Source organism: Rhinoraja longicauda, chromosome 4 (assembly GCF_053455715.1).
Source record: "Rhinoraja longicauda isolate Sanriku21f chromosome 4, sRhiLon1.1, whole genome shotgun sequence".
In the NCBI taxonomy this organism is placed as follows: domain Eukaryota; kingdom Metazoa; phylum Chordata; class Chondrichthyes; order Rajiformes; family Arhynchobatidae; genus Rhinoraja; species Rhinoraja longicauda.
This window is the reverse complement of record NC_135956.1, coordinates 52,490,476-52,515,393: the sequence shown is the minus strand read 5'-3', so window position 1 is coordinate 52,515,393 and position 24,918 is coordinate 52,490,476. Positions and strand designations below refer to the sequence as shown.

At 40.3% G+C, this 24,918-nt stretch overlaps 1 protein-coding gene across 1 annotated transcript in view; it reads left to right on the top strand.

The window, feature by feature from the left end:
- Positions 1 to 24,918, top strand: part of LOC144592760 (desmoplakin-like) — a 54,867-nt gene that overhangs the window by 15,211 nt on the left and 14,738 nt on the right. Inside the window, exons 6-19 of the mRNA XM_078397730.1 lie at positions 3,517 to 3,585; positions 4,406 to 4,567; positions 7,728 to 7,832; positions 8,565 to 8,660; positions 9,197 to 9,322; positions 11,210 to 11,374; positions 12,549 to 12,703; positions 12,810 to 12,936; positions 13,390 to 13,591; positions 16,006 to 16,193; positions 17,077 to 17,249; positions 19,325 to 19,463; positions 20,863 to 21,056; positions 22,556 to 22,718. Coding sequence (XP_078253856.1) covers positions 3,517 to 3,585; positions 4,406 to 4,567; positions 7,728 to 7,832; positions 8,565 to 8,660; positions 9,197 to 9,322; positions 11,210 to 11,374; positions 12,549 to 12,703; positions 12,810 to 12,936; positions 13,390 to 13,591; positions 16,006 to 16,193; positions 17,077 to 17,249; positions 19,325 to 19,463; positions 20,863 to 21,056; positions 22,556 to 22,718 — 2,064 coding nt within the window. The remainder of the gene's footprint in view (positions 1 to 3,516; positions 3,586 to 4,405; positions 4,568 to 7,727; positions 7,833 to 8,564; positions 8,661 to 9,196; positions 9,323 to 11,209; positions 11,375 to 12,548; positions 12,704 to 12,809; positions 12,937 to 13,389; positions 13,592 to 16,005; positions 16,194 to 17,076; positions 17,250 to 19,324; positions 19,464 to 20,862; positions 21,057 to 22,555; positions 22,719 to 24,918) is intronic.

Genomic DNA, 24,918 nt, shown 5'->3' with positions numbered 1-24,918 from the left:
GGCAGGCTATTATCTAAACGGAGAAAGAATGCAGATGAGAGAAGTACAAAGGAACTTCGATGTCCTGAATCGCCTGAAGTAGGCCGGAAGGTGCAGCAAATGATTAAGACACAAATGACATATTGGCTTTCATTGCAAGTGAATTGGAGTTCAGAAAAAGGGAACTATTGATGTAATTGTATGGGGTGTTGGTATGGCGTGAGGACCTGGAGTGCTGCTCACAGTTTTGGACCTTTATTCATAGACTCGCTTTGGAGGCAGTCCAAAAGAGATTAATGTAGCTAATTCTTGAGGATGCCAGGGTTGTCCTGATAAGGGGTAGGCCATTTAGTTAAGAATAAGGGGGAGGACTGAGATGAGGAAAACCTTTTTCACCCAGAGAGGTATAAATCTGTGGAATTCTCTGCCACAGAAGGCAGTGGAGGCCAATTCACTGGATGTAGTCAAGAGAGTTAGATAGAGCTCTTAGGGCAAACGGAATCAAGGGATATGGGGGAAAGCAGGAACAGGGTACTGATTCTGGATGATTAGCCATAATCATATTGAATGGCGGTGCTAACTCGAAGGGCCAAATGGCCTACTCCTGCACCTAGTTTCTATGTTTCTATATCCTATCATATAGTTAACAAAGTTAGATTTTTTTGCAGTTTAAAACATCTTATTGAAACATGTATGATCCTGAGATACAATGACATGGTAAATGTCAAGTTGATTCCACTAAAGGAAGAAAATTGAGCGAGGGGACATAGTTACAAGATTAGGCATTGGCCATTTGAAACTGAGGTGCATAAGAACAACTTTTTGAAGAGGGAAATATAGGTCTGCAATTCTCCATCCCAGAGGGTTATAGAGGCTAGATCGGACATATCCAAAGTCCGGCCCGGGGGCCAATCGCGGCCCGAGGTCAGATTGTATACGGCCCGCAGCTTCCGTCTTAAAAATTATTATTTATGGCCCGCCAGCACTGTCTAACAGAATGAAGGGAGGGGGAGAGGGGAGAGGAGAGGGCGACTACACCTCCCGGCAGTCAGCGCTGCCCGACCTCCCCTTCCCCCCCCCCCCCCCGCCCCGAGCGGGAGAAGCGACGGCGACTACACTTCCCGACGGTGGGGTTGAGAGCGTGCGGGGGCGACTACACCTTCCCGGGGAGCGCATTAGTTAAAGGTCCGGGGGGGGGGGGGGGAGCGCATTAGTTAAAGGTCCGGTGGGGGGGGGAGCGCATTAGTTAAAGGTCTGGTGGGGGGGGGGGGGAGAGCGCATTAGTTAAAGGTCTGGGGGGGGGGGGGGAGCGCATTAGTTAAAGGTCTGGTGGGGGGGGGGAGCGCATTAGTTAAAGGTCCGGTGAGGAGGGGGGAGCGCATTAGTTAAAGGTTCGGGGGGGGGGGAAGTATTAGTTAAAGGTTTTGGGGGGGGGGGGGGGAGGGCATTGGCCCTTGGGTATTTTCACATTATCAAATCTGGCCCTCTTTGAAAAAAGTTTGGACACCACTGGGCTAGATCAACAAACAAGTCGATATATTCTAGAAAGTTCCAAAGATTGAGGGCTATCATGAAATGGCACAGAATTTCAGGGCAGAGTATGGGACAGCCACAATCATATTGAATAGCAGGGCAGGCTTGAGGGGCCGAGTGGCCTACTTCTGCTATTTATTTATGTTTGGGGGGCCTTTCCTAGAAATTCATTACAAAGCACAATATGGACACCACAGAAAATTGTTTTGAATTCCACACAAACTTGGTCCTTTATCCTTTATAGGGATAAAGGATCCTCACCCCAAACTTTTTTTGTTCATTCCCCTGCACAGATGCTGCCAGATCCACCTAGTTCCTCCAGCAACTCTACATTTTTAGCCTTTGGAAACCACTTGAGTCTATTTTGTCACAGCTGACCCATGGCCAATCTGCTTCTTGTTCCTGGTAGTAATGACAGATCCCTCCAGCCCATGTGTAATATACCAGGTTTTGTCAGATATTCTACTGTCTGGTTTGGTTAGGAACTGGAAGCATGACCTCGATTAGATATCCATGTTAGACTGTATAGAATTTCCCGCTCACTGAACATACAAAACACATATGATTAGTCTGAAGAAGGGTCTCGACCCAAAATGTCACCCATTCCTTCTCTCCAGAGATGCTGCTTGTTCCGCTGAGTTCCTCCAGCATTTTGTGTCTACCTATGATTAATCTGCTTTGGTTTATGGGAATGTCAAATTACCAGCATCCAGTTTATCGAGTTATAAAATCATATAGCGTCAAAACAGGCCCTAAGGCACAAGTTTTCCATGCCAACCATGAGGCCCATCTAAACTAGACCCATATGCGTGCGTTTCACCCATATTCCTTCAATCCTTTCCTATTCATTTATCTGTCCAAATGTCATTTAAATGTTGTTATTGTAACTACCATAATCACTTCCTCTAATAGCTTTTATACAAAGATTAAATGTGATATTCATTTACAAATGTGATATTTCAATTACAATTTGAGCTGCATTGCAGATGCTCCACAGTTACATTACTCACAATGAAGGACAATAATCAAAACTTGCAAGATGCGCAAACCTGTGCTGATGAACCTCCATCATCATAATAATAACCAATGGTAGCCGATCAGCTGTAGGTCGTTCACAACTTTTGCCTCCCATGCTGAATATCTTCTGCATGTTAAAATCTCTACTGTCCTTCTGCACATCCCCTTTCCCTTAATGTTACATATTTCTGATGGATATGTTTGTGTTGGATAGATAGAATGTAGCACAGATTCACCAGGATATCACTTGCATTGGAGGGCCAATCTCATAGGGGGAGAGAGATTGGATGGGTCTAGCTTATTTCCCCTGGAATGGAAATATGCTTGTACAAGCATATGATTATGAGAGGCATAGAAAATCAAAATATTTTTGCTGGCGGTAGGGGAATCAAAACAAGAGGGAATAGGGTTAAGATAAGTGGTAGCCGGTGTTAGGGATAAGCTTTTTATACAAAGAATTGTTGATATCTGGAAATCGCTGCTAAAGGATTACCATTACTATGTTTGAAAGGCATTTGGATGCATACTTCCATCGCCAAGGCATGGAAGGATACAGTTCTGATGCGGGCAAATGTGATTAGTATAGATGGACATGGTGGGCTGAAGAGCCTGATTCTGTGCTGTACGGCAGGAATTTAGAAGTAAACTAATTTAAATTAGGTAAAACAGATCCTGCACCCTAGTAATAGGTCTTTTGGATTTGACCGCAAGGCTGCATTTTGGTTACAACCAACTACTCAAGACCTGAAATCGTTGACATCTTTTGTAATACAAAATAAGTTTTAATTGAACTTGAAAGAGGAATAATTGTAAGAGACTTTTACTGTCTTGGACAGTGATTGGTTAGATATAATCATTGTTTATTGGATTTATCAAATCATTTACAATATCAGTGCATAAATACCAGTGACATATTTTTCTGCCATCATTACAAATTAATGACAACATGTATTCACACGTTTCGATTAACGTTTCTTTCTCTCACAGTACGACAACCATTCTAGCAACTACAGGGAGGCCATCGAAGCAATAGAAAATGAATATGAAAGTATGTTGGTAAGCAGTAATGATTAATGAAGCTGAACTCTGACTTTTTGGTGATTTAGGAATATGGGAGCAGCAATAGTCATATTCCCTTCTTGATTCAAAGAGATGGAGGGTTGGTCTGTGACCTAGTTCCACACCACAAAATCAAATAACGGTTACAATATGGAAGAAGACCATTCAGCTTATTGAGTTCATGGTGGCCTCTATGTAAGTCTTACTCCACCACCCTCTCTCCATACTCCTGCATTTACTTTCCTTTCAATTCCTGACCGAGCTCGCTTTTGAATCTTGTGATTGAATCAGGCTTCACTACTGCCTGGCAGTGCATCCCTGATTCTTAACCCTGACCCCGATACTTAAAATTGTATGAGTTTTGATCCTTTTGCCAATCACCTTTACTCAATATCCTCTTATTCTTCCACCACTGTGAACGGTTTCTCATTTTCACTTAATATCTACCTGTTCAGACCCTTCATGAATTTAAATACCTCAAACAGATCACCTTGCAGCCTCCTTAGTTCCAAGGGGAATTATCCCAGTTTCTCCACACTTTCTGCATAACTAAGGTTTCTCACTGTTGGAATTATTTTGATCAACCTCTTCTGCACGCTTTCCAAAATCATGGCATTTTATTGAAACGTTGAATAAACCCATTTTTTTCTACATTTTCACTTCGGATCTAAGCTCCATGTAAATTGGTTCAATTTACCTTTCCACTTTCAGAACTCAAGTGAATCACCCCTAAATTGTTGAGATTCCAGAGAATACAACCCTTGTTTCTGTATCTTCTCTGTGTGTAATTAAACAATGTTGTTTCTGTACATCTTAGAAAGCTTCAGAGGACAGATTTGATCAACTGAGAAAGTTTCAGGACATCATTCAGGCCACTTCCAACGAGATCATGTGGATAAATGACCGTGAGGAAGAAGAACTTGTCTATGATTGGAGTGATAAGAATACAAACATGATTCAGAAGCAAGAAGCATTCTCAGTAAGTCAGTGTATTTCAGGATAGAAAATGATTGCCCTGCAATTAGGAATTAGTCTTTTAAATGAACATCCAAAATCTCTGAAATGCAGTGGGGTTTGGCAAGGATGTGACCAAATTGAACAACCAGGAATGTGCATGTGTACTTATTTCATGTATTTTTAAGGATGAGTAGTTTCTACTGATTTAGCGGGCTTGACAATGAAAAATGATAGTTAAGCCAATCAATCACAAGAAATACTTATTGTTCATGAAAAAAACTTCTTTACCAACCAAGTGGTTAGACTATGGAACTTGCTACTATAAGTAATACTCAAAGCAAACAGTGTAAGTGCTTCAGATCCCTGAACTGAATGTAGAGCATGCAGCACAGAAAACAGCCAATTGTTCTCCTTTTCTCGGGAAGCTAAGGGGTGATATTATAGAGGGGAATAGATAGGGTGAATGCACAGTCTTTTCCCAGGCTAGGAGAAATCAAGAACTAGTGCGCATAGGTTTAAGGTGAGCGGGGAACAATTTAATAGGCAGCTGAGGAGCAAACATTTTCACACAGAGGATGGTGCATATATGGAATGAGCTGCTGGAGGAATAGTTGAGATAGGTATAATAACATTTAAAAGACATTTGGACACATGCATGGATAGGAAAGGTTAGAGGAGTATGGGCCAAGCGCAGGCAAATGGGATTAGTTTAGATGGTCAGCCAAAGGGCTTTTTCCATGTGTATGAGATGACACTATGGCTGAACGACTCTATAATTACCCCTGATTATCACTTATCTGGATTTGGAGTAGTGGACAACAGCCATTGAACCCATAAGCACATTTTGGGATGTGGAAAAAATAAGAGCATCTGAGGGAAACCCTCACAGTCAAAGGTTTCAAAGGTCTTTTATTGTCATGTGTACAAATTAAGGTACAGTGATATTCGTATTATCATCGTAAGCAGAACATGCAAACTCCACACCGACAGCACCTGAGGAAAGCCCTGATCCCACATTGCTTGAGGCGTGAAGCAGCAATAACTCGTGTATCACTGTGCCACCCCAAGTCGAAGTATGTTTGGAGAAGTTGAAATGCCTTCTGATAGAGCAATTTGGTGATTTAGATGGTTTTAAAATAACAAAGTCCCAGGGAAAATACAAGCTATACACGAAGCAAAGGAACCGTATACATTCTTTAGGTTCTCATTATCAGGTAATAAAGGCCAACAATACTGCTGTCACTTGTTCTTTGTATTTCTTTGTGGATGATCAGCTCCTAACTGATTACCACAATAGTTATCTAATAGTTAAAATTTTGCATAAAGTACACGTACAGTAATGCCATACAAAAGGACAAAAATTATTGAAGATTAGTTTTTATACAATGTCCTCCATAATGTTTGGGACAAAGACACATCATTATTTATTTGCCTCTGTACTCCATAATTTGAGATTGTAATAGAAAAAAATCACATGTGGTTAAAGTGCACATTGTCAGTTTTATTAAAGGATATTTTTATACATTTTGGTTTCACCATGTAGAAATTACAGCTGTGGTTATACATAGTTCCCCCAATTCAGGGCACCAGAATGTTGGACACATGGCTTCACAGGTGTCTGTAATTGCTCAGGTATGTTTAATCGCCTCCTAAATGCAGGTATAAGAGAGCTCTCGGCACCAAATCTTTCCTCCAATCTTTCCATCACTTTTGGAAATTTTTATTACTATTTATCAACATGAGGACCAAAGTTGTGCCAATCAAAGTCAAAAAAGCCATTTTGAGACTGAGAAACAAGAATAAAACTGTTAGAAACATCAGCCAAATCTTAGACTTACCAAACTCAACTGTTTGGAACATCATTAAGAAGAAAGAGAGCACTGGTGAGCTTACTAATTGCAAAGGGACTGGCAGGCCAAGGAAGACTTCCACAGCTGATGACAGAAGAATTCTTTGTATAATAAAGAAAAATGCCCAAACACCTGTCCGACAGATCAGAAACACTCTTCAGGAGTCAGGTGTGGATTTATCAATGACCACTGTCCGCAGAAGACTTCATGAACAGAAATACAGAGGCTATACTGCAAGATGCAAACCACTGGTTAGCCGCAAAATAGGATGGCCAGGTTACAGTTTGCCAATAAATACTGAAAAGAGCAACCACAGTTCTGGAAAAAGTTGTGGACAGATGAGACGAAGATTAACTTATATCAGTGATGGCAAGAGCAAACTATGGAGGAGAGAAGGAACTGCCCAACACCCAAAGCATACCACCTCATCTGAGAAATACAGTGGTGGGGGTGTTATGGCCTGGACATGTATGGCTGCTGAAGGTACTGGCTCACTTATCTTCATTGATGATACAACTGCTGATGGTAGTAGCACAATGAATTCTGAAGTGTATAGACCATCCTATCTGCTCAAGTTCAAACAAATGCCTCAAACCTCATTGGCTGATGGTTCATTTTACAGCAAGGCAATGATCCCAAACATACTGCTAAGGTAACAGAGGATTTTTTCAAAGCTAAAAATGGTCAATTCTTGAGTGGCCAAATCAATCACCTTATCTGAACCCAATTGAGCTTGCCTTTTATATGCTGAAGTGGACTAGCCCCCAAAACAAGCATAAGCTAAAGATGGCTGCAATACAGGCCTGGCAGAGCATCACCAGAGAAGACACCCAGCAACTGGTGATGTCCATGATTCACAGACTTCAAGCAGTCATTGTATGCAAAGGATATGCAACAAAATACTAAACATGACTACTTTCATTTACATGACATTGATGTATCCCAAACATTATGGTGTCCTGAAATTGGGGGACTAAGTATAAACACTGCTGTAATTTCTACATGGTGAAACCAAAATGTATAAAAATGGCCTTTATTAAAATCTGACAATGTGCACTTTAACCACATGTGATTTTTTTTTCTATTACAAATCTCAAATTGTGGAGTACAGAGGCAAATAAATAAATGATGGGTCTTTGTCCCAAACATTATGGAGGGCACTGTATGATGGTTGATGTGCCAGAAACATCGTCGAATGTGACATAACACACATTTGGCTTGCTGTCAGTGTTATATCATTTTGTGAGGCAGCTTTTATGAAATTAGATGCATTTTATTTTGCTACTTTGCATTTTGTGCTTAATTATTTAAATATCTTTTCTTTTCCGTTAGATGTTGATGAGTCAATTGGAAGAAAAAGAAAAGCAGTTAAACAAACTCAAGCAAGATGGTGACCAACTAGTAGCAAATAATCATCCTGCATCTGACAAAATTGAGGTGGGATATTGGTCTAAACGTTCAACTTAGGGCCAGGGCAAATGCTGACAAATCCTTTGACATTCAAGCTTGCTATCAGTTTTGGACATTGAGAATTTGCTGGACTTACCTAACTGCATATATTCACATATAACTGCTCTCAATAATGTGATGTATGAATAGATTTAATTACCTAGGTATTTAAACAAGATGTAGAAATAAGGTACTGCAGTTGCAGACATCCAGTCTGAAGAAGGGTCCTGAAACGTCACCTATGGTGTGCTCCAAAGGTGTTGTGTCACCTGCTCAGTTACTGCAGCACTTTGTTTCTTTTGTTTATACAAGAAGTTAAGAGATAATTGCTACAAGGCTTTGATTTAGGTTAGGTGCTGGTTTTGTATCAAGTTCCTTCGCTGTTTTAATGGACCTTTAAAATGTACAAGCTAATGTACCCTCTAGGGGTAATTTTGAAGCAAAAGTGGGGAAGAGGTGACTCCTGAATTCCTGCCTTCTCTACTCATAAAAAAACATAGATTTTAACCTTTATATGATTGAAATTATATTGCATGCAAATAGTTATCAGTTGATTGAAATACTAAAATAAATACAATGAAAACCTCTGAAACGTTTGTACATTCATGATGTAATTTCCAGATTAGAAGTGCCAAGCATCTGCAAAGTCCTAATAACTGGAGCTTGGAATTAGCAGAATTTGAACTAATGGGAAAAATGGTTTTTTTTCTTGCACTACAGGCATACATTGATACATTGCAGACCCAGTGGAGTTGGATTCTCCAGCTTACCAAATGCATTGACGTTCATCTGAAGGAGAATTCCAATTACTTTCAGGTACACTCCAACATTCAATACCTTTGAATAATTTACCTTTGAAAATATTGTGTGTACTATCAAGTGGGAGAGTTAAAAAGATATTTCATTAATGTTACAATGATAGACAATTCATCTATGGAGAATGGGGAGGCGAAGGGGAAGCAAAATACTGCTGGTGCTGAAAATCTGAATGAAAACAGACGATGCAGGTTAAACAGTATCCACAGAGAGCAACATAGCTGATGCTTCTGGTCTGCTTCCTTTCACGAGAATTTACTTCAAATCAAAGGTCCCCTTGGCTGGAAACAATAACTGTTTCTCACTCGATAAATGCTGCCTGAACTAATTTTCATGCATTTTCTGTTTTTATATCGTGAAAACTATTGTAATTCATTTTGCTATGCTGATTAACAAACTACAGCGCCTTAACTCAGAGATCAAGTTGGGTTTAGTGGACAGAATGAAAGAAAATATTTCAATGGGAAAGGAGAGGAATTAATTAACTGCACTCTTCGCTGCACATTTGTTAGATTTTGTTATTTATCATTTTGCAGTTTTTTGAGGAAGCGCAACTAACCGAAACCTCTCTGAAGAAAATGCAGGATTCCCTAAGAAAGAAATATGTCTGTGATAAGTCAACATCACTGCAGCAATTGGAGAAAATGATTGCTGAATCTGAGGTATTTCTTTCAGAATTTTAAAGCAGAGGTTAAATAAATGTGTGCAATGAAACTGGATTTTAGTAAGGTTATCCTGTAGAACGTTAATGTGTGAAGGAGTAATGGTTAATTTTTCTGTGCTTTGTTTCCCACCCACCTTGCGTCACTGAATTTTGAAGGGGATAAGAGAGCTGGGCCACCAGTGATGCAGCGCAAATGAGAGTGGACCAGGTGTACCTGATGCCCCTGACTTGGCTTCTTCTGGTTGGGCTGAATTTGGCTGAATGTGTACCTTTCATGGTTTCTTAGGCAGCTTGCAATAGTCTATAGGCTTCTACTGCTGTGAAATAGCTGACTCTAAAGGCAGCTGTGCAGTTTTTAAACATTCAAGATTTAAGTTTCTGCTCCAGAGGTTTACCAGTTGGTCTTTCCCTACATTAGTGCAGTTAATACAGCTGCTGTCTCACAGCGCCAGAGGCAGGTTTCGATCCCGACCTTGGGTGTGTGGAGTTTGTACATTCTCCCTGTGATCACATGGGTTTTTCCTCTCACATCCCAAAGACGTGTGGGTTTGTAGCTTAATTGACTTCAGTAAAATTACCCCTAATGTGAATGAGAAAGTATGATGACATTAAACTAGTGTGAATGGGTGATTGGTAATCAGTGTGGTGTCACTAGATTGAAGGGCCTGTTTTCATACTGTATCTCTAAACTCTGAATTCTAAAAGATCAACCAATGTCCAAAAAGCAAGAAACTGCAGTTGCTGGATATGTGAAATACTCCCAATGGACCAAAAGCATCACCTGAAGCTCTGTTTCTATACATGGAAAAATAGGTGCAGGAGTAGGCCATTCAGCCCTTCGAGACAGCTCCGCCATTCAATATGATCATGGCTGATCATCCAAAAAGCCCACCCAGTCAAATGCCTCCCCTCCCTTCTGATTGTCTCTAGCACTCACTGATCTTGTTTCAGAAATCCTGAGCTTTGGCAGCAAGGCACCAGCTTTCTTTTACTAGTATACTTCCTGAAATGCAGCCCTGCCAAGGCACTCCTGCAACAGAGATATCTCAATGTATCATATTGAATGGCGGTGGGGGCTCGAAGGGCCGAATGGCCTACTCCTGCACCTATTTTCTATGTTTCTATGTATGCTAATACCCTGACATACCAAATATTCAACAGTTTAGTTTAGAGGCACAGAAAGAAAGCATGCCCTTCGGTCCCCTGAGTCCACGCCGGCCATCGATCACCTGTTCACACTTGTTCTATGCTTTCCCACTTTCTCATTCAAGCCCCACACACAAGGGACAATTTACAGAGGCCAGTTAACCTACAAACCCTCACATTTTTGGAATGTAGGAGGAACCCTGAGCACCCAGAGGAAACCCAAGCAGTCACATGAAGAATGGGCAAAATCCACATTCCCAAGACAGCACCCAAGGTCAGGATCGAATCTGGGTATCTGACGTTCGGCGGCGGCAGCTCTTCCAGCTCCACCACAATGCTGTGAATCAACTCGAACATTGGGGAAAGGTCAGAGGAATCAAGCAAAAACACTTGATTTGTGGACTGTAGAAACAAGAAACTGCAGCTGCTGGTTTACAAATAAAAAGACACAAAGTGCTGGAGTAATTCAACGGGTTATGCTGCCTGACCTGTCGAGTTACTCCAGCACTTTGTGTCTTAATTTGAGGACTATTTCTTTTAGATTAAATTTCTTCTAGAATCCTACAATCATTGCCTATACTGAAGCAGCACCAAAGTGAATGGTTTCAATGTAGTTGTATTAGATTTCTTAGCTGCTACTATAAAATAAAATATTCAGTTGAATATATGATAATCAAAGTGACTTACTACGATTTGACTTCAAGTTCCTCTTGTTATATTTGTTTTCTTTATTTTGCAGAAAGATAAGGAAAAAATCCACGAATACAAAAGACAGGTGTCAAACTTGATTAACAAGTCGAAAAAGATAGTACAGCTAAAGCCACGCAATCCATCTACTGGTATTGAACAACGGGGTCCAAACCAAATAATTCTCAAGGCTCTTTGTGACTACAAACAAGATCAGGTATAGTTATAGCTCTTATTTTGGTGAACATGTCCTTGTCAGTTCAGTGCTACCAACACAATCAGCCTGTGTGCAATGGATCAGGGTAGACACAAAATGCTGGAGTAACTCAGCGGGACAGGCAGCATCTCTCAAGAGAAGGAATGGGTGATGTTTCAGGTCGAGACCCTTCTTCAGACTGAAGAAGGGTCTCGACCTGAAACTCGCCCATTTCTCCACTCCAGAGATGCTGCCTGTCCCGCTGAGTTACTCCAGCATTTTGTGGCTACCTTTGATTTAAACCAGCATCTGCAGTTGTTTCCTATGCAATGGATCAGGTATTGGTAGTGGACTGCTGTCAATGCAGCTAGTTTGATCATAAAGCATTCCCATTATTGAATCTGTTTTTTTATTGGCCCTGCCTTGTTAGTGTCCTACCCAGTTCATTGGAAGCTGATGGACTTGTTAAATCAAAGTGAGAAACTTAATATTAGCTAATATTGTTGAAAATACATTTTTAAGTATTGAGAACTTTCCTTGCATTGGATTGAGTTCTACACAGAGTTCCTTTAACCATTAAATCTCATCCTGATCATTTTATTTCCCAGTATAAATTTACTGTAAAATGACAATAAAATGTGACTACAGTGAAACCATTACATCATATAATTACCAATTCTCAATGCTCAAAAATGTTTGTCAAGTTTGAGGACTCTGTTAAACGTTATTGTCAATACTAAAGCTGAGCTGCAAATCTGATTTGACCAGTGTTGTATCAGGCCCTGTGAGCAGTGATGATATCTGTATTTTTTTTAAATTGTGCATGTCACCATAATTGTCTTGAAAGATAAATTTTGCTGGGCATTTAAGTTAATAAAATATTTTACTTTGCTTAATGTAACAGGAGACTACAGTGCAATTTAATTGTAATAATTTAACATTTATTTTAACAAAAAATGTAGTAATTTTATATGAACCATTTGCTATTTATACATTATTATGCATGAGAACAACTTGAGGTAATGATAAAACTTTCTCATCGGAAAACTAAGCTTGAAATGTTTCTGGCGTAAGCAGCATTGTGCTAAATCATGACAATATGTTCTTGGTTTAAATTTGTAGAGTTATAGTTAACATGTTAAATAATTTTACTATGATTCTAATATATTGTTCACTCTCTTTATCTTTTCTTAAGAGAGCAGTCCAAAAAGGAAATGAATGCATTTTATTAAATAACTCGCAACGCAGCAAATGGAGGGTGATTGGACCGGGTGGAATGGAAATGGAGGTTCCATCTATTTGCCTTCTTATCCCACCTCTAAATCCTGGTGCAATTGATCTTGCAAACAAGTATGAGGCAATGTTACATGGCAGTTTACATATCTTTTAAACTTATGAAGGGAGTCTTGTGTTTTGTTGAAGATTCTGAAATGGTGCTTTTTGTTATTCTGCCCAGAATTGATCAGTACTATGAGGCTATCCTTACTCTGTGGAACCAGCAGTACATTAGCATGAAGAGCTTTGTGTCTTGGCAATACTGCATGATGGATATGGAAAAGATACAGAGTTGGACCATATCCATGGTAAGCCCTCAAAACCTATCATCTGAATATGTTTCGGAAAGTTTTATGTCCTCGGACGAAGGAACACTGCAGGACAACACCATTTCAGTGAAAGTGAGTGTGTAATTAACACACTCTCACGGTAGGTATACAAAACAAATCTAATGAGGATAAGCAATTTTTTCAGAGCAAGGAAAGATAATGACAAACTGACAAGCCACCTGCTCCAGTCGACTGGTTGTATCAGCTTATTAACTCAACAATGGTAGCGATCAGAAATTATTTTGAGTGTTCCAAAAGAAGACTCTTTCCTGGATAAGGATAGATATTGGAAACATGAGATTGTATTTTAGTTGCTTTGGCCCAACTTTAACCTAGTTATGAGAAAACTGCGCTCTGTTTGGCAGTATGGCCTTGTAATTGACAAGGTAACGAGGCATAGCCACTTGCAAGTAATCTTTGTTTTGTTTTCAGTTACGAACAATGCCTCGTGAGGATTATGAGTCGGTCCTAATAAGCTTAGAGAAGAACTTTAAAGCTTTCCAGATGTACAGTAAGGATTCGAAATACTTCTCTGATGCAGACAAGCGAAAATTGGAATCTGACTTTGGCAGGAGCAAGACGTGCTATGTGAACATGGTTACAACACTGCAGGAACAGAGCAATACTGGGCAAGGTTTGTAACATTTACTGTGCTTATCTCTTGAGTTGTACAAGTTACACTTTTCAGTGATGAAAGGAGTAGAACCTGCTGTTGGATCTGACTCCACCACACTGTTGAGCATTGAATTCCAGATCATTCTCTCAGAGCACTGGAACATCCTCAAGGGAGAGGATGAGCAGCCAAAAGTTGTGCACGTTGGCGCAATTGATATAGGTAGGAGATTATAAGGAATTAGGCAATTGGTTAAAAAGCCGAACTTAAAGGGTAGTAAACGCCAGATTACTTCCGGTGCCTCATGCTAGTAAGGATAGGAATAGGAAGATAGGACTAATGAATGTGTGGCTCAGGAGTTGGTCAGGGGGCAGGACTTCAGAATTTTGGATCATTGGGATTTCTTCTGAGGTAGTGGTGACCATTACAAGAGAGCGGATTGCCCCTGAACTGGAGGGGGACCAATATTCTTGCAGGAAAGTTCACGTACGTAACTCATGATGATTTAAACTAGTGTGGTGGTAACCAGAGTAAATGGCCAGTAAATGGAAGGACTGATGGGAAGGTAGAGGTTAGGACCATCAATTCTCAAATGACAGGCAGGGAGAGGTGAAGGAATATCATGAAACTAATGGGCTGAATTGTGTATATTTCATTGCGAAGAGTATTGTGGGGAAAACAAATAAATTTCGAGCCTGGATTGGTACTTGGGACGAGGATATTGTGGGAATTATAGAAACTTGGTGGTGAGAAAGACATGATTGGCAAATGAACATTCCAGTGTTTTGATGTTTCAGATGTGATAGAGAAGAGGGTTACCTAAAACCATATGTGGATAATTCAACTCGAGGAGGGACAGTACTGGACCTTGTTGGGAAACGAGCCTGGCCCAATGACTTGTGTTTCAGTGGAAGAGCGTTTTGGGGATAGTGATCATAACTCAATTATTTTAAAGATTGTCTTGAATAGAGATAAGTCTGGATCTTGGGAGAAGGTACTAACTTCGAGTAAGGCAGATTACAAAACTATTAGACAGAAGCTCAGGGGGGTACATTGGGAGCAGTTGTTATTAGGTAAGTCCACATCTGACATGTGGGAGTCGTTTAAAGGCGTTGAGTCATACAGCGTGCATAGAGCGTTTCAATTGTGGGTTCGCCGCAGCAGACTGGCTTAAGATATTTGAGTGGAACCACAGGGAATCGGGGGATTGGATTGTGAGATTTGGGGAGTTAACAGTAACATAGTTGAGAAACATTACCAAGAAACACCCAATGAATGATTTCACGAACAACACTCCCAATGATTTTTGTACAAGGAGTGGCATTACCCTGAGCACAAATTTACAATTTGATAGACATTAACATTAGATCTCTGGAAAAGGAAAGAAGGAAGTATGAGCTGGTAATTATGGGAGGTTGCTGTTGGCAATGTTTCCCATTACGACAGTGGCCACACTTAAGGAGTATTTGATTTGCTGTTTAAAAAAAGGTATTTAAGAAATATAGAAGAGAAATGTAAGCTTTTCAATTTACTGTATGATTAGATGACATGCTTGGCAAATTAGCAAGCTTTAAAGGAGAAATGTGACATATTTGTACTGTTAGATATGTATAGTATTGTCAATTGACCCCATCAAGCATGTGCTGATCAGAGAGGTGATCCATTGCCAGTGTCAGTCTATAGTTTTACAGATTATTGTACTTCAAGTGCATATCTGAATATTTTTTAAATATGACGAAGGCTTTGACCTGTAATATCTTTAGAGAAATGAGTGCCAGACTCTGACCTTTCTGTGGTGACAAAAAATATCAACTCCAATCCAATTTTTCCAACAATTACATAGAATATCAACTCCCTGGTTATTGAGCTCTCTGTTTGGGTAATTGGGTCCTCCTTATTCCTTTTATCATACCCCCTTTTAATTTTATGTATCTCAAAACATGCTCCCATCAACCCTTTTGCACCCAAAGAATACAGACCATTCCGTCTCTCCTTGAAACTAATGTCATCCAATCCTAGCACCAGCCAAGAAGGCACACCAATGCCTCCTCTTACACACCTACAGATGCACCATAGTAAGCATACTGTCGAGTTGCATTGCAGCTTGGTTTGGGAACTGCTCTGTCCAAGACAGGGAGAAAATGCAGAGAGTTTTAGATGTAGCCCAGAGCATCACACAGACCCGACTCCCCACCACTGACTTCATCAACACCACGCTGCCCCTGAAAAGCAGCATTGATGAGATAACCTGTGAACATTTTCTCAGCAGTGTTGAGTGAGGAAAATCTGTTTTATATTTTTTAGCTATTTCACTTGTTTGGGGTGGCTGGCTGCTTCAGGAGATCAAGTAGGGTCAATGATGATCATTTGACCTATGGAGATAATTGTTTCATGGAGTGATTGATTCCTTTTTAATCTTGACCTTCGTTATCCAGTATCCGAGGTCGTTCCAAAAATACCTACACAACAGCCAGCACCAAGAATTCACATGAATTTCCAGCAAGACCTCCAGAAGATACGTCATCGTTTAGAGTTGAATGATAACAAAATGATGGAAAAAATACATCTCCTCATAGATTCAAATGCACAGGAGGAGTTTGCACAGAGAATGTCTGAGCTGGAGGTAAGAATGAAATGACAATTGAATGTGAATTTTTAACTGCACACTTTGTCTGCAAGTGAGTACTTGGGTTACTCCATGTAGTTTTACCAAGTACAAGCTGCCCCAGGTTACAAACATGTTTCATTTTGACAGGCGTTTTAGATCGTATGTATGGGGTTGCCTCTAAGTCATGTGTTCGTAACCTGGGGAGGTCCTATACAGTGACATAGAATAAGGATGTCACATGTTGAATGACTAACAATTCAGGACCCTTCTACAGACTGGATCTGGGTCATCCTCTGTACTCTGATAGAAAGCTCTCGCACAGTTAGGAATGGCTTTTGTTCAGAACCCCAGCACATAATAGTAATTGGCTTTTCAAAGACCAAAATAAAAACATTTTACATGTCCTCTGCACTTGATAAAGAGAGAGAAAACCCTCATTCAATTTAGACTGGGTTAGAGTAAAAGGGTAAAAAATGGTTTTATTAACGTGAGTAGAGTGGCAGATTTTCCATTGCAAAGCATCAACTGGATACTGTACCAATAATAAAAAAAATAGGCAGCTTTGTAAAATCATGTACAGTAGAGAGGGAACTCCATTTTTTTGTCATTTAAAATGAAAGTACAAAGCCTACACATTTTGTTATTGTCCACTGTATGCTCTTCTCGGCCATCTGTTCACCCCAAGTACGATAGACGATGATTTTCACGACAGAGAGAAAGAAAAGAAGGGGGGGAATGCAAGTGGAGATTGTTGCTGGAGAGAGTTAAGCAGGGCCACAGAGGCTGCCAGTGCTGGAATTATCTAGTAGAGTTTATTGGCCAATGCACAAGTATGGTGAGGTATCGATGTAATAAAACTTTTCTTCCATTCTAATATTTCTATATTTGCCCTTGACAGTCTCTGCATAATCAGTTGAATACAATTGATGATGACTTTATCAGTCTTCAGAGTAGGTGGTATAAATCACCACATGCATCAAGTGAAGAGAAAGCGTACTTCGAAACAGAATTTAGCCGAATAAGCCAAAGATTAAAGAGCGGCAGTGACTTTTCTTCAGCCTATTTAGAGAGGTAAGAGAAAGTAAATAATAATCATGTTTATAGAAACAAATAATATACGTTGAAACCGCAGTATGTACAATGCGTGTATTGATGTACTTTACAACAGCGCAAATGTTAAGAATACATGCATTTCTTTATATAAATCTTGTGATGAGTACCATTGTTCTGTGGTGCGTTTAATCTGAGATTCAATCTGCTGCAATCTTTCCTGATTGACATCAGATTTGCATTATTCATGGTTTTCCTCCATTGCCTTTTTACAGTATTTCCCAGGAAAGAGTTCGTTAGATCCTTTAAAGAGGCAACTCAATTAAACAGCAGTTTATCACAGTTGCACTTCACTCTCACAGTGAACAGCATTGTAGGAACTTTGTTTGTGACGTGTTTGTACGATACGATAGAACTTTATTTATCCCAGGAGGGAAATTAATTTGCCGACAGTCATAAAAACACATGAAACATGAAAATAAAGTGACGAGTGGTAAGGCTGTGGAGATGTGCAAAGATTGAAGAGATGAGGTGGTGGGAGGGGGGTCTGTCTCAGTCTCAGTCTACTCCATGACAAAAGGGGGGAGGAGTTGTAAAGTTTGTTAGCCACAGGAAAGAAGGATCTCCTGTGGCGTTCTGTCCTGCATCTTGGTGGAACCAGTCTGGTGCTGAAGGTACTCCTCAGGTTGACCAGTGTGTCATGGAGGGGGGTGAGCTGTATTGTCCAGGATGCTCTGCAATTTGAGCAGCATCCTCCCCTCCAAGACCGCCTCCACAGAATCCAACTCCGCCCACAGGACAGAGTCAGCCTTCCTGATGAGTTTGTTCATCCTATTGGCGTCCGCAGCCTTCATCCTGCTGCCCCAGCACACGACAACAAAGAAAATGGCACTGGCTACCACCGATTGGTGGAACATCTGCAGCATCTCACTGCAGACGTTGAAGGAACGGAGTCTTCTCAAAATGTACAGGTGCATCTGTGCCTTGTATAGGGCCTCGGCGTTCCTGGACCAGTCCAGTTTACTGTCCAGGTACAGTCCCAGGTATTTGTACTCCCTGGTAAACTGAACATCCACACCATTGATGGAGACGGGGACAGGGATCTTCCTCGCCTCCTAAAGTCCATCACCAACTCCCACTTAGTCTTGTCGGTGTTGAGCTGCAGGTGATTCAGGCACACCACTCAACAAAGTCATTGACTACACCTCTGTATTCAGCTTCCCTCCCCTCACTGCAGGTGATACAGCCGACAATTGCAGAGTTATCCGAAAACTTCTGCAGGTGGCAGGAGACAGAGTTATATCTGAAGTCTAACCCTAATGCTCTAACCCTATAACCCAAACCCTAATGCTCTAACCCTAACCCTAATGGATTGAACGCAATTCTGTTAAGGAAATTTAATAGTTATTCTCGGCAGTTGTAAAATCGAGACAAAATTATCCTTGACCAGAGGTGATGCTGACGAAATTGATGACAATTGTGCTTTTGTAACAGAAGCTTAAAGTGTGCTATTACTGTTTCAGAAGAGCCTTTAATGTGTCATTTGACATAATGCTGCTGTTTGAATTTGTGTATGTCATTTGAGCCATTTACTAGTTTTTTACTTTTACTTCATTTCATAATGTTTCCCTTTTTAGAATCCCATTCTGCAACTTTGTTTTGCATGCCATCCCTGATGTACCATGCATGAGTCCATTAAGATAGTGTAGAAAGAGAAGTAGACGCAGTGCAGCATAGCGTATTACAGTCAAGGAGAAAGTGGAGTACGTAAAATGTGCAAGGGACACAACAAGGTCAATTGGGAGATTGGAAAGACATCCTTCGCATGGGAGGTCTATTCAAGAGTCTAATAACAGCAGGAAATAATCTATTTTTATATCTGGTGATACGAGTTTTTAAGATTTTGCAGCCCCTGCCCTTCTAGAAATTTAAAATTAGAACAAACTGAATAATATATTTTACCATAAGCAAAAGATATTTTTTGGAATGTCTAACATTTACATCCGTAGTGATATTCCCCATTGTAGATTTTGCTATTCTAAAATTTGTGAGTTTTGTTTTGTATTAAGGCACTAATTTAATTTATTTTGCCTTAGAATGAAAGCATTGAGATTACTCTTTCAAAATATTCTGGAAGTGGAAGATCTGATAAAAGTTTATGAAGCAAGACTAACAGAAGAGGAGACTGTCCCAATGAGCCTGGAGAAAATAGAATCTTACAGACACAATTTGAAGGTACATAGAACTACGAGTATTACTTTCACTTTTTTAAGTAGGTGATAATTTGGTGGGGCAGATATTCCACCAATTCCATTGATTTCCACAGGAGGCAAGTAAACTACTCAGCCAGTTTGTCAACCAAACTAAAAGTTAGCCTTTCAACAGTTCTTTTAGATGCTCGTTGTGTGTTCTGCAGTATAAAGTGGTTACTTTTTGAGTGTAAGTGATGCTTGGCTATTAAATCACCTATAGTGACGAATGTAGAATTTCTAAGCCTTAAAAATAAATGTGAGCCAAAACAGATCCCTGATAAAGATTGAAGGAAGTAAATTATTGTTTGTGGAATTCTCATATTGATATTTTTTCCCAATAGAACTATATTTTCCTACTCATCCCTTTGTAAAAAAGCATGTTTAAGTGCTGGGTTCCAGTTTCTAACAAAGTGTTTGATTATGAGGGTTATTTGATCTAGCTACTTACATCCATTAGCTATCAGTGCAGTGAATCTGGCCAATATTTTGTTTTTGTTTGTGGTTCAAACCACGTGTGTTTTTCTAATTACTGAATGAATTAATAAATTGTGTATTTCTAGGAAACCATTCTGAATTAAGCCTAGAATTTGGGACATTAGTCTCTCAGAAATGTATTATTCATGCTAAATACTTTTTAGGCAGGGTTTCAGTACATGTACACCATTCCCTTGAAGTCCTATCCTAGCTCAGATATCATTTCTCCATGGTCATCGACAGGCCTGAAGATACTAACAATATGCATGGTGCAAATTTCTGGATCAACAGGTCATGCTTAAATCGCTCTTGAAGAACAGAAATTACTTGCATTTGTTAAGCTTAGTTAGTAGAAAGAAAGATTTGTATTTCTGTAGTATCTATTACAGCCTTTAGAAGTTAGTTGTTTGTTGCATTGGTGTGGAGGGGGGGAGGGGAAGAGTCTTATTTCCAAAGTTTGCATACCATCAGTGAGAGTGATCAGAGGTCAGGTGGTCACTTCAATGATATTTAGCTGGGTCCAAAGGAAAGGGGATGTTGCTTCTGCCCCAAACCTGACCAATGAGCATTTTCATGGCAGGAGTTTGGCATGGTCATCAGGTGTTCTGACTTCATCCTGTCATTGCCATAAAAATTCAGCCATGCCTGATTTCTAGGTAGCTTTCTTCTCTCAAGCTCTCAAGCTTTGAGATCAAGGTTCTCTTGAAGTTTACAGAAGATGGGAATGCATAAAATAGGTCACTTGCTTTTCTCCTCTCGTCCTGCCCATCACAAATAGATTGATACCACGGAATTGGATCCGCCTGCATTAATATTTATGCACAGAGCCAAACTCCGTAACATGGAAGTCTTTCAGTAATTTCACTGTGCTTCGAAAGTCTTATTTTTGTTTTGCTCTTTCCCCTTAGAAAATGAAGAGTGAACTGGATCAGAAGAAGAACTTGTTGACATCGATGCAGGGAAATTTGCAAGAATCCCTTCGTATCAATGATTACATAATGCCATCTTTCTACAAATGTGATATAGATCTTGCAAAATATAATGAGAAAGTCACACAGCTGTCAGACCGATGGCAGAGGATCGACAAAGAAATCGATAGCAGGTGGGGTTTTGCTGAACCTGGTGTCAACCAGTTAGCTCAGGCAGAGAACTAATAGCTTCACCTATACTCCATATCTGGTGCTATTAACAAACTGCAATTGCATTCAGATTCTCCTGGAAAGCCAGTTGTCTTTGTAAATTTGATTGTGGCTGAAGAATCAAGGTTTGAGATTTGAATATGAGTGCTGGCATACATGTTAACACCTATAAACCATGTGTATTTTAAGTATTTCTGCAGAGAATCGATGAAGCGATGACGGGCTTAATAGATCTTAGTAGATCTGAACAAGTTCCTGGGACCTTTATGCATGTCAGATTATATTCCTTTGGCAGTGGTCTCAAAAGAGATGTCTACCTGAAGGAAGTTTCCAACCTCAGATGTCCTGACTCCTTAAGCGGAACTGTTTGGCTATGGCTACTCCAGCTTCGAAAGTACTCAAGTGCCCGGCCCTAGATAGAGTCATCGTACTTGTCTACTTTTGATCTCTATTGCTTAAAAGCACATCTCATAGTGGAACTCAAGATTAAAAATGAGCAAAACTATGCAGTTGAGGAATCTACTTTTCTTTAATGGTGCTATTGAGGGAAGATATTGTATTCATCCTTATTGGCCTCTTTGTCTAAGTAGAAGTGTATTAGAGCACCATTTATCTGCAGTCGCATTAGTAAATGTCAGAAGAACCTAAACCTGAAATGCACAAGTAAAATTCTGTAACAAAAACAGGGAATATTGAAAACATTCAGCAGGATAGGCAGCATCTGTGGAAAGGAAAACAGAATTAACATTTCAAGTCGAAGACCCTTCATCAGTATTGGGAAAGAGAGTAAACAAGTTAATATGAGCTTGAGTGAGGTAAAATAAAAGGAATACTGTCGCTATGAAAGGGTGCCTGGGTGTCCTTCAGTCAGATGGATCAATGGGGTAGTGAGAAGCTGATATTACAGACAAAGAGGTATAACGTGTAGCAAATAGAGGCGTTATGCGAGATGCCCAGCAGGTCAGGCTATGCTGATGCGGAGAGAACAATGAGCCAAAAGCTCAGGTGAGTGACTTCCAACAGAAATGACAAGTTCTAATGCAGACAGAGCAAGTGAATTATCTGAACTAGGAGAATTTGATATTGAGCCCAGAAGTTGCATTGTTTAGTTTAATTTAGAAATACAGCTGGAAACGGGCCCTTCGGCGCACGGAGTCCACGCCAACCAACAATCATCCCATACACTAGTTCTATCCTACACTCTAGGGACAATTTACAGAAGCCAATTAACCTATAAACCTGCATGATTTAAAAAACCAGAGCACCCGGCGAAAACACTCATCACAGGGAGAACATGCAAACTACGTACAAACAACACTCCGTAGCCTGGATCGAACCAGGGTTTCTGGTGCTGTAAGCCACCCATTTATATTTTTCGAAGAAACCATGTCAGATAACTTTTAATTGAACTATTACTATTCTCAAGGAATTAAATGTTTGTGTTTTATCTGCATCATTGCAGGTATTATGATTTAGATAAACAGCATAAGCAACTGAGAGACTACCAAGATTTGTTTCAGAGGCTCAGTAAATGGATTGATGAAACAAAACACAAACAGGATGGGTTGCAAGTCAACAGATACCAGGATATCGATGCCCTTTTACAGCACCTAAATGAGCAAAAGGTTAGTATGCTATTTAAGATTTTTATGGTATACTAGAAAAGGGTGGACCCGTTGGACCTAAACCTCTCCTGCGTTGGTCTTGCACCCTCCTCTCCCCCTTCCACTCTTCCCCCCCCCCTCACTCACCCACTCCATTCCCCCCTCAACCACCCTTTCCCCCACTCCATCCCCCCTTATCAACACGTAAGTACAAGTGCTCCTCAACTTACAATGGGGTTACGTTCCGAGAAACCCATCGGAAACCGAAAATATGACGAAATGCATTTAACCATCGCAGTCGAAATTTCATAAGTCGAAGCATCATAAGTCGGGGAGCATCTGTATTAGATTAACAAGCCCAAACTGCGCATGTGCGGACCCGTTGGGTTCCCATTGTGACCATGCGTGCAATCTATGGAGTTTGCATGTTCTCCCTGTGACCACATGGATTTCCCAGGACATGCTGCCGGTTAATTAGCCACTTCCACAGTAGGTGGTGGCAGGAAAGCCAGTGGAGAATCGATAGAATTATCAGGAAGTATAGGTTGTAGGGTAATACAGTGCCCATGATCTTTGGGACAAAGACCCATCATTTATTTATTTGCCTCTACTTCACAATTTGAGATTTGTAATAGAAAAAAATCACATGTGGTTAAAGTGCACATTTGCAGATTTTAATAAAGGCAATTTTTATACATTTTGGTTTCACCATGTAGAAATTACAGCAGTGTTTATACATAGTCCCCCCATTTCAGGGCACCATAATGTTTGGGACACAGCAATGTCATGCAAATGAAAGTAGTCATGTTTAGTATTTTGTTGCATATCCTTTGCATGCGATGACTGCTTGAAGTCTGCGATTCATGGACATCACCAGTTGCTGGGTGTCTTCTCTGGTGATGCTCTGCCAGGCCTGTATTGCAGCCATCTTTAGCTTATGCTTGTTTTGGGGTCTAGTCCCGTTCAGTTTTCTCTTCAGCATATAAAAGGCATGATCAATTTGGTTCATATCAGGTGATTGACTTGGCCACTCAAGAATTGACCATTTTTTTAGCTTTGAAAAACTCCTTTGTTGCTTTAGCAGTATGTTTGGGATCATTATCTTGCTGTAGAATGAACAGCCGGCCAATTTGTTTTGAGGCATTTGAACTTGAGCAGATTGGATGTGTCTATACATTTCAGAATTCATTATGCTACTACCATCAGTAGATGTATCATCAATGAAGCTAAGTGAGCAAGTACCTTCAGCAGCCAGACATGCCCAGGGCATAACATCCCCACCACCCTGTCTCACGGATGAGGTGGTATGCTTTGGATCTTGGGCAGTTCCTTCTCTCCTCCATACTTGCTCTTGCCATCACTCTGACATAAGTTAACCTTCGTCTCATCTATGCAAAAGACCTTTTTTCCAGAACTGTGGTTGCTCTTTTAAGTACTTCTTGGCAAACTAACCCGGCAATCCTATTTTTGCAGCTAACCAGTTGTTTGCATCTTGCAGTGTAGCCTCTGTATTTCTGTTCATGAAGTCTTCTGTGGACAGTGGTCATTGACAAATCCACACCTGACTCCTGAAGAGTGTTTCTGATCTGTCGGACAGGTATTTGTTTTTTTTTCTTTATTATAGAGAGAATTCTTCTGTCAACAGCTGTGGAGGTCTTCCTTAGCCTGCCAGTCCCTTTGCGATTAGTCAGCTCATCAGTGCTCTCTTCTTAATGATGGCCCAAACAGTTGGTTTTGGCAAGCCTAAGGTTTGCCTGATGTCTCTAACAGTTTTATTCTTGTATCTCAGTCTCATAATGTCTTCTTTGACTTTCATTGGCACAGCTTTGGTCCTCATGTTGATAAACAGCAATAAAAGGCTCCAAAGGTGATGGAAAGAGTGGAGGAAAGACTGTGCTAAGAGCTCTTTTATACCTGCATTAAGGAGGCAATTAAACACACCTGAGCAATTACAAACGCCTGTGAAGCCATATGTCCCAGACATGATGGTTCCCTGAAATGGGGGGGGACTATGTATAAACACAGCTGTAATTTCTACATGGTGAACCCAAAATGTATAAAAATGGCCTTTAATAAAATCTGACTATATGCTCTTTAACCACGTGATTATTTTCTATTGCAAATCTCAAATTGTGGAGTACAGAGGCAAATAAATAAATGATGGATCTTTGTCCCAAACATTATGGAGGGCACTTATTCACAAAATGCTGTAGTAACTCAG